The 9,225-nt window shown below is 44.6% G+C and overlaps 1 protein-coding gene across 2 annotated transcripts; it reads right to left on the bottom strand.

The window, feature by feature from the left end:
* Positions 1 to 633: 633 nt before the first annotated feature.
* dffa (DNA fragmentation factor, alpha polypeptide) lies at positions 634 to 9,079 on the bottom strand. 2 transcript variants are annotated; one of them, XM_049016407.1, is made up of 6 exons: positions 8,523 to 8,650; positions 6,212 to 6,370; positions 5,334 to 5,491; positions 4,758 to 4,947; positions 3,197 to 3,318; positions 634 to 1,778 (listed from the first exon to the last, which is right to left on the bottom strand). In XM_049016407.1, exons 1-6 carry the CDS (start codon positions 8,614 to 8,616, stop codon positions 1,587 to 1,589), a joined length of 915 nt encoding a protein of 304 aa, XP_048872364.1. In that variant the 5' UTR covers positions 8,617 to 8,650; the 3' UTR covers positions 634 to 1,586. The 2 variants fall into 2 exon arrangements, with proteins under 2 accessions (XP_048872364.1, XP_048872362.1); XM_049016405.1 differs by having other exon boundaries at positions 1,353 to 1,778; positions 3,197 to 3,315; positions 8,523 to 9,079.
* Positions 9,080 to 9,225: the final 146 nt, after the last annotated feature.

Here is a 9,225-nt window from a genome sequence, read left to right as displayed (position 1 = left end):
TCCACACGCAGGACGTGATCTGAGGTTACCAGCCTCCTTAGGGCATCATGAACTGTGACCAGAGCTGGCTGATGGCTGAAGACAGGACATGTCAGCCTACAGCTGAAAAAATACATGGTGGCATTAACATCTTCGACTGTAAGGGTTGTTCAGAAACACCTATAGTGCACGTGCTTTCAGGATGGAATGTGGGTGGGCAGATATGAAGCGGCCGTGGATGGCTCAGACGGTTGCAGTTGATCATCGTGTTAAATATTCATGGCGTCCATGTCGGGCAGCAGCAGCCCCTTTGAGACCTTGTGTGATACGGCGTGATGAACAGCCGAGGGTCCAGTGACAGCTAATGAGGCCTCATTACAGGGGGAAGCGGAACTTGATACCTGCATCTTAACAAGCCATGAAGCACTCGTCAAACTCACCTATTCCCCTACATCTAAAAAAACATACGACTGTCAGTTAACGACCAAACATAACGGGGTGGCTTGCTTCTATATGGCTGACTGCCCCCACCCCCCCGCACACGCTTTGCAGACTCCATGTCACAGTCAATAATGACCGATGCAACATAAATACCTCGGTTAGCTAGAGATTTCCTAACCGTCAGAAGGCTGGATGGGGACATTGGGGCAAACGTGTTGGAAATATTGTGACTTTATTTGATTAATCACCAGTCCTGAATCGATGAACAAGGCAGTCACAATTACAGCCATTGAGCTGCAAGAGGGCAACGGGAAACAAAAACCTTTAAACATCATACAGCCAGAATGCAGTACGACGGGTATCGCACATAAAATATAAATTATCTGTGCTTGTGTACGAATTAGCGGGTGGGACAGAACAGTGGCAGAAGTTAAGCACATGAATCAGGACCCTGCATGTATTAGTAACAGCAAAGGTCACCATTATTGACTAACCTGAACAAATGGCAAGAGGAGGCAGAACAGAGAGAAAGCCCTTCAGTGCTGCAAGGTACTGATCAATGTTAGTGTAATTCCCAGCTCAATAGATAAATGGAACAGTGTGCATTATAAACTCAAAATCCCAATGCTGTCAATGTCTTCAGATTGACAAACATGATAAATTTTGTACTTTGCTTATTTTTTTTAAATACTCTCCCTATTTCTGCTGTCCATAGTGTTATGTCTTTCTTCTAACTGTCATAAAACGGGAAGCAATGCACCATGATTGAATGCATCCGATACTATCTGTGCCTTGGTCACTGGAAGGAGAAAAATAGGCAAAATGCTATAAAATAACTATTCTGAGCTGCTTTGAAGCAGTTAACTGGGAATTGAATAAATCAAATTGTTTTACAATGTTCCAGTGAATACAAACAGGAAGTTTCAAAAAGCTTTCAATATTAAAGTCGATTTATTTATTTGCTTAGACAAATTGCTTACAAATTTAGAGCAGCTTGTTTTTCTCAGTCCTACGCAGAATCGGGGAAACAAGCAGCCCGAACCAAAGTGGTCTCGGTATGCAGCTGCATAACTCCAGTTTCTTGTGCAAAAAACACCCATCTGAACAAATAACTGATATCTGTGCGTTTGTAAGACATGTGGCCACCCCCAGCTTCCACTGGAAGTCTACTTCCTGCGCTTTGCCTGGACCCCGCCCCCCTGGGGGTCCTGGGATCGGTTGCTTAGAGACTGTGCGGCCTGCACTAGATCCAAGCGGCTCTTCAGCTCTTCCTCACAAGTCGCCACCAGGGCGGCGCTCCTTTCACTGCTCCAGCCGAGCGCTGATGCCACAGAGGCCACACCCACATTCACCACCATCTGTGGGGGGGGCGAGACAGCGATAGCGCAGTTAGGAGAGAAAGGAAAAGACAGGCCTGCAGCGACACCCAGCAGAGAGCAGCAGATACGTTCCGTGTTTTAAGATGATCTTCTAAAATCTACATATTATGTCGGGATAAGGGGCTGTGAAGATTAATCAGATTGTTATGGCTGAAATTGTATTGAAGCGCTCAGTGGTTTACTGTGTGGAATCTTTCAGAAGAAAACAAGGCTCCCGCTGACTGCATCCCAACACAAAGGACTGTCCACCAGAATATGAGCACGACAGACAAACGGCAGATCTGGCCAATGGCATCCAGTCTTCTTCCTCGTATTTGAAACAGACCTTTATTAAATCACATCACACACCCCCCCCCCCCAAATTAAATTATAAGGAGTCGGCAAGCACATGCAATTTCAGAAATGATGCAGGGACACCCTGGATGTGTGATCATGAACGCGATACTCTGAATGCAAGAGGTCACCTCAGAAACCATCATTTCTGGGAGTGACAGGCCCCAGAGGTATGGCGCCCTCTTTTGTAGGGAATGCCTCTGACAGCCTCCCAAACAGCTGCAGTGAACGCTGGCAGAAACTCATCTGGTCACTGCACACGGGTGGAGAAATTGAAGCGAGAAGAGCGGGGGGGGGGGGGGGGGCTCTGTTTCACTTAGGAATTACACCCTGGAGCAGCATACAAGAGAAACGAATAAGACGAAACTCACAAGAATAGATCTCACTCCCGAAACCAACTCGGGATGAGAAATAAATCACTTTCAGGTCCCGGTAATGTCAGCTAGGCTGTGATATGAGCTCCTACAACACTCCTCTTCCTCAGCCGAGAAACAGCCTTATTGTGAAGACCACAGGAATTTATATAGGATCTGTATAGTAACATGGCTCGGATGTATGACCATAAACTGCATTAATGTATAATGAATGGTTGTGTAATCAAATGTGTATCACTCTACCAAATGGCTCCCCAACCCTTTAGATCTTACAAATATTTACATAATGATAAATGCTGAATTAGCTGCTTCCTTCGATGTCTCAATGTCCCATATGGGTTAAATGCAGAAGACACACATCACCGTGGTGCCCTGTGTGCTGTGGTATGTCAACAATGACAATCAATCACCTTCACTCTCAATGAGACTAGAGGTAGGTGGACAGCGCCACCTTGTGTGCAGGGCTTGAAAGCTCATCTTCATAGGTCTGCATATTGTAACTGGTCAGGTGACAAGTCCTAGAGATACTTACAATGCGAGAGACATCTAGAAACAGGGCTGTACATCTAAGCACCTTGAAGTGTCAAACTATTATTCGGCAAATGGGTAGCTTCTCTATCCAACGTGTAAAACAAGGCTTATGCTTTGAAAAGGCCAGTAACAGAAAAAAGGTGAAACCGTCTGCTGTACCTGCAGCTCCTTGTTGGAGAGCCGTGTCTCAGGACTGGTCTTGCCCTTCAGGACCATCAGGGTCCTGGCGCTGAACGTCGCCGTGCCATCCGCAGGCCGCTCCACGGAATCGGTCACATCTGCTGCAGAAAGGCCACGTCTCTAACGCTCTGCTGTTACGTTCATGTCAATAGTGATCACAGTGTTCAATGGCCTGATCAGATCACGGTGCCCAATAAGGGCAGCGGGACGGAGACCGATACACCAAGCTCACCGGTACATTGAATTCAACGCGACAACCCTCCCTCATCCGTAAGGCTTGTCTGGTATGGGGTCACAGTGTGTCACTGTCAGATCCTACGTTACAGATTCTCAATAATAAAGAAAAATACCCCCCCCCCCCCATGCACCACCAGGTTCAAAATCTAAATTGCGAAAAAGCCAGTGTCCTGCTAGAGAGATCCATTGCATGGGACTCAAAACTAAACTACCCCCCCCCCCCACAAGAAGAAAGTTTTGTGCAGGGAACGTTTCCATATCCTAATCTTTAACGACAAGTCCCTGCACCCTTTAATATTTCTGATTATTTAATAACTCTGCTCCCTTTTCATAACAAAGGACTTAAATATTGATGACTTTAATAAATGGCGCCCTTTAAAGCTCCCCCGCACATCGGGTTTCTTTGGAAAGCAGGGGCGCATTTGTGGGGGGGGGGGGTGACAGGGAATTAAATCAAAAGGAGCCACATTAGGAGCCCTTTCCTGCTGCCAGGGCTCAACCCCAAACTGACACGCGCACAAGGCCCGGTCTCCAAGTCCAGTACCCCTCACTGTAATTACATTTCTATGAAAAATCACCCCTGCTATTCACTGCACTACATGACTGACTGCATAGTTACAAATACATGACTAACTACCTATAGCTTCCTAATCCTTATCTAGTGCAGGGTCACAGTTACAGTCACTCTAGAATTCGTCTGCAGACTGCACACAATAAGACAATATGCACGCACTGGGCAATTCTGAAGTGCCAATTACAAGAAAGTTTTGGCCTTTGGACTGCAAAAGGAACTTTGGAGCAATCCGCACAACATGTGAACACCACACACAAAAAGCAGGATTCAAGCATCACACTCACTTAAGAAATCCCAAAGCTGGGTAAATCTCATTCTTTGGCTCCACCTAGTGGACAGCTGACCTCATCGCCTCAAAACTGCAACTATGCTCACTAGGAGTAACATTCAGCTTTGCTGGTTACCACTGCGAAGGTCCGATGTTGTACAGCTAATGCTGAGAAACCCACATGAGACGAACACAAACTGTGCAAACTTCAAACCCCCAGCCCTAGAGTGTGTGGTAGCAGTGCTACCCACTGAGACTACCCAAGAATGCATTTCCGCAACCTGGTCAGCATCCCATCCAAGGGGCTCTGCCTTGTGTTCTGAGCTTCCTGGGGAAGTTCCAGTACTGAGTATGAGGTTGGAAGATTGATGAATGGATTTTAGAGTTATTATCTTTCACTAAAAGGCACTGAAGTCGCATTCATGGTCCTCCATCTTGCTCTTTGTGGAGCAGTGTCATACCTCCCCGGCTGGGTGCTTGGCTGCCCTCTTGTTCCACAGACTTCAGGTACAGTTGGAGCAGCTCTTTGGCTTGCCGCTGCTCTTCTCTGCGGTCTAGCGCCCCCTGCAGGGCTTCCTGGAGCGTGCGTACTTTGTCGACCTGGAAACCCAGAGCTGTTGCCAAGTCAGAAGATGGCACGTCCACCAGGGTCTGGAGCGCACACACAGAAGACACACCGAAACAGACCAATCAGGAATCCTCTCAAAACCTCCATACCACCATCTTCTCAGCTCCCCCCACCCACCACACTAGAAACCCCAGCATCTCCCCATCTACAAGGGTCCATTTCTCACAGCAGTTTCCTACACTCATCCATGGAGTCAAGATTCATTTAAATGTAACAGTTGACCTTGGGTTGGCAGGAAAATTTTCGGCTTACAGCATACAAATAGCATTACCACAGTAGGTAAAGAATCATAATGTTCTTAGGCTAAATTTACATGAAAATCCTCTGTATGATGTTATTCACACACTTTTGGGGATAAAAGTGCTTCTCCTTGACTATATTTTGCACACAAATGTTTTTAAATAGGCACCTGGAGCTCCTCTTCAGACATGAGTATGACACCGGTCAGGTCGTGGCTCAGTCTCACTGCCAGCTCATACCAGGGCTCAGCACCGGGCACCTTGCTGTCCACGGAGTCCGAGGCCAGCTCTACCGACTCCTGCTTCAGCCAGGCGGTGCCGCCATCAACTGCAAGCAACATGAAGCCAGCGGTCAGCAAACAGCCCCACGGGAAGCAGGAGGTATGTGGGCAGGGCAGAGGAGGAATAAGCCGGACATTAACACACGAAGGCTGCTGGTTTGAGTCCCATAATCATAGTACTACTGTAAGGAAGGAACAAAATCTGAATTCCAAGTAGTAATAACTTGAAACCCAAATCTAAAAGGGCTGTTTTGAGTTAAAAAGTTCACCAATAAGCTCTCTCACTGGGTGCTTTTTAATTAGGAACACCTCTGCAATAATGTAAAACACCAAACATTTCTGTTTAGTATCCTATTGGGAGCCAGTGACTACAAATGCAATTAACAGCAAAATGGCAAGAACAGAACTGAATGATTCAGTCAAAAAAATTACGACACATGAACATGTCTGTGCTAAGATATGTACATATATGTTAAACATTGCTTTGTCAATGGACTTTTGTTATGAAACCAATAAATTTGGAACATAATTACAGAATAAAGCAAGACTCCCGAGACGTTCTGTGAGCCGTCGTATAACGATAATATGCTACATGCCTTCTGAGTATCGGCTGTTGACATCTATTAGAGAAGCACTGGCTGGGTGTTCGGCTGTATGAGGAAGCTACATGAGAGAGTTATGCTGATGCTCCTGAACCGCCGACCTCATGGCAGCACTAACATGAGGGAGTCTCTTCCTCAGGCATATCAGGAGACCACGACACCCACCTTTAGTTTTGGGCGACCATCTGTCCTTATCATGCAAAAGCATGAACTTGGTGTTGGCAGGCAAGCACAGGAAGTAGGCTTCATCCTCCACGATGGTCCCATCCTCTTCCAGGACTACAGAAACGGGGGCGTCGGCTCGGAACCCCAAAGTCTCACATCCTTACAGCGGGGGAGAGCTTACATTTCATTCAAAATGCATATGCACCCTCAACAGATAAGCATGAAAAAACTACTGCACTTTAAATGCAGTATCACCATAAAGCGCTGTTTCTCAACCCGCTCCTCGGGGATCGCCAGACAGTCCAGGTTTTTACTCCCTCCCAACTCCCAGCGCAACTGTACCAGTTATTTGGAGTCCTTGATTGGCTAGGAGCTGGAAGGGAGCAGAAACGTGGACTGTCTGTGGGTCCCCGAGGACCAGGTGGAGAAACGCTGCCATAAACAGGCCTGCATCAGCATGTGTCCATAAAAAAGTCTGAATTGTAACAGAGAAGTTACTTCACAGACACATGGACATGATTTTATGGCCCGTTCAGATGCTTTAAGAGGAATGTTGCTTAATCAGCTAGCAGCATCTAAAAATAGAATTGCTCTGCAAAAGGTTGCAGTTACTGTTAGTTTTACATAGTATTTTATTATTTTGCATTTTACTTTTTTGTATTATATTTTATTGCAAATCATATATGGTTATGTGCCACAGCGCAGGGAAGAATTTGATAGTGTTGGGGTCACGACTTAATTTAAATACAAGGGCCTATTTATTGGAGAGAGAAATGAAGCCAGATTAAATATTGGGGGGCAGACCCCCGTTCCTATGCCCTCGGTTATGTTCATGATCTAATCTGTTCTCTTTAGTTTTTTTTAAATTAACTACTACAAAGTTGTATTATTTATCAATTACTCTTACATAAGGAAAATGTCTGTGTGTATCCAGGGCCGGCTCTGCTTTTTCAGTTTCCTTTCCTGATTTGGATTGGAATTGATGAATGCATTCCGGAACAGCCCCCATCCCGCTAGGCAAAGCTGTGCTCGAGAGCCCACCTACCCACACTATTAATGATCATTTCACTTCCTCCACAGCACAGGTAATTTGGGGGCACTGTATCACGAAGCAGGATTTCCCACTTAGCCGGTTAAGTTGGCGGATTTAAGGTAGTCTAAGCTAAATGTGAGATGTCTGGGCTAGATGTAAGATACTTTACAGTGGGGTACCCGAAATCCAACAAGGTATCCGGCTAAGCAAGGAATCCTTCATAAAGTGTAATTGATATCTAGAAGATATCACAAATTAAATTCTAACTAGTTACAATGCCTGTTCTCAATTTCAGAAATTCTACTTCAGCTAGCGAGATTCAAAACATTTTTTTTATTCTTTCAATGAGTTGGAATTTGAACTAGTTTAAATAAAACTCTAAGAAAAACTTTAAATAAATTAATTTAAAAATAATTAAAACTAAATATATAACTAGTTACAACTGAATTCCTGATATCAAAAATTGAATTCTCAGGTAGTTAAAATTCTATCAACAACTGGCATTTTGACCAGTCAGAAACTGAATATCTGATATCAGTTTGGTATTTTAACTAGTTAAAATGACTAACTAGTTACAATTGAAATTGATATGAAGAATTTACACTGTAACTAGTTATAACTTATAATTTGTGAGATCCTCTACAAATGAATTAAAGCTAAAACGGCTTGCCAGACTACTAATGTAAGTGAACGAAGATCAATCCCATTTACACTTAAGTCGTCCGGCTATTTAGGGAATCCTGCTTCGTAATATCGGCCCCTACTTTCATGCAGTAATGAAAACACTAATCATGCCCATCAAGAACACACAACACGAAGAAGAAAAACCTTTATTTTGCGCCTATGTTTACACGCAAGATAAATCGATCTAATCCGTGATCCCATTCCCGATGAGTTTTTTGACAGTTCACACTGGAGTATATTGGCTACTTTGTCAGACATACGCCGCTTATACGCCTTTTAGGAATGAACAGGAGGACGTTTACGTACAAGTCCGTACATGACAAACAAACAGGAGATCGGAACGCGCATAGGAAGAGCAAAGTCACACGTAAGTCCTCAAAACGAAACAAGAACCGGGCGGTTTATCTCCCTAAAGCGGCCAATGCAAGGTTCTCTCTTAAACGTGGCGCCGACCTTCGGGGAGTCGTTTTCTAATGGAACCCGTCAATGAAGCCCCCCTTATTTATACTGCATACCGCAGTCCATTAGTCCAAACGACCCCAAAATAAGAGTGAGACGGTGCGCGGTGCCACCGCCACTCGTAAGCGCACTCACCTCTGGCCCTAAGCTGCGCCAAGGACGGCACCGCCAGCCCGAACGTGGCCTCCCGGCTGCTGTTACACACTTTACAAGGTTTTAACTCTGACATTGATATTTTCACGCCCCCCAACAAATTAACAGCGATTCAGTACTTTTAAAAAGAAGAAGGAAAAAAGAACGACAAAAGAACAAGACGAAACTCTGTATAGCCCTACTCGTGCTTTATTTGTTTCCCTTCGTTTTTTTTTTAATTAAGTGTAAATGGGCTTATGGGAAATGTAGTGAAAAACAGGCCTACACACACACACCCACGGCGTCTCCCTCCCTCTCAGACGATACAAGCACCTAGATAGCCTCGCTATTTACAAAAAGATTCCAGCAACGATCCCATACCATTCTGCTCATATACGATACAATTTAGCTCGTAATAAAAGCAATTTCAACCAGTTTACCACGCAGTGAAGTATAATTGAATGTCATAATTTAAGTAAAACACATTCATTTTGTCCACAACAAGTCATCGCTTTTATTTTCCGCTACAAAAACAATTTAAGAATTTAGGTAAGCCTAACTGAAGTTGGTCAGTTCATAACATTAAAAAATTACAATAATAATGACTTAACAGGAGACTAGATTTGTGACGACTTCGTCGGTTTTTCTAGATTTCTTCTATATTTGAGTCGGATGTTGAATCGCCGCAACAGAAACAGCCTCCTTG

The sequence above is a fragment of the Brienomyrus brachyistius genome, chromosome 6, assembly GCF_023856365.1.
Source record: "Brienomyrus brachyistius isolate T26 chromosome 6, BBRACH_0.4, whole genome shotgun sequence".
Lineage (NCBI taxonomy): Eukaryota > Metazoa > Chordata > Actinopteri > Osteoglossiformes > Mormyridae > Brienomyrus > Brienomyrus brachyistius.
Note: the sequence above shows the minus strand (reverse complement) of the source record. Positions and strands in the feature narration are given on the sequence as shown.

Excerpts from the sequence above, each read along its gene's own strand:
- dffa (XM_049016407.1), bottom strand. The coding sequence starts at position 8,616 with ATGTCAGAGTTAAAACCTTGTAAAGTGTGTAACAGCAGCCGGGAGGCC. Across the intron at positions 6,371-8,522 it reads GGCGCAGCTTAGGGCCAGAG|GATGTGAGACTTTGGGGTTC; the intron begins GTGAGTGCGCTT and ends CCCCGCTGTAAG. Across the intron at positions 1,779-3,196 it reads TCTCCAACAAGGAGCTGCAG|ATGGTGGTGAATGTGGGTGT; the intron begins GTACAGCAGACG and ends CCCCCCCCACAG.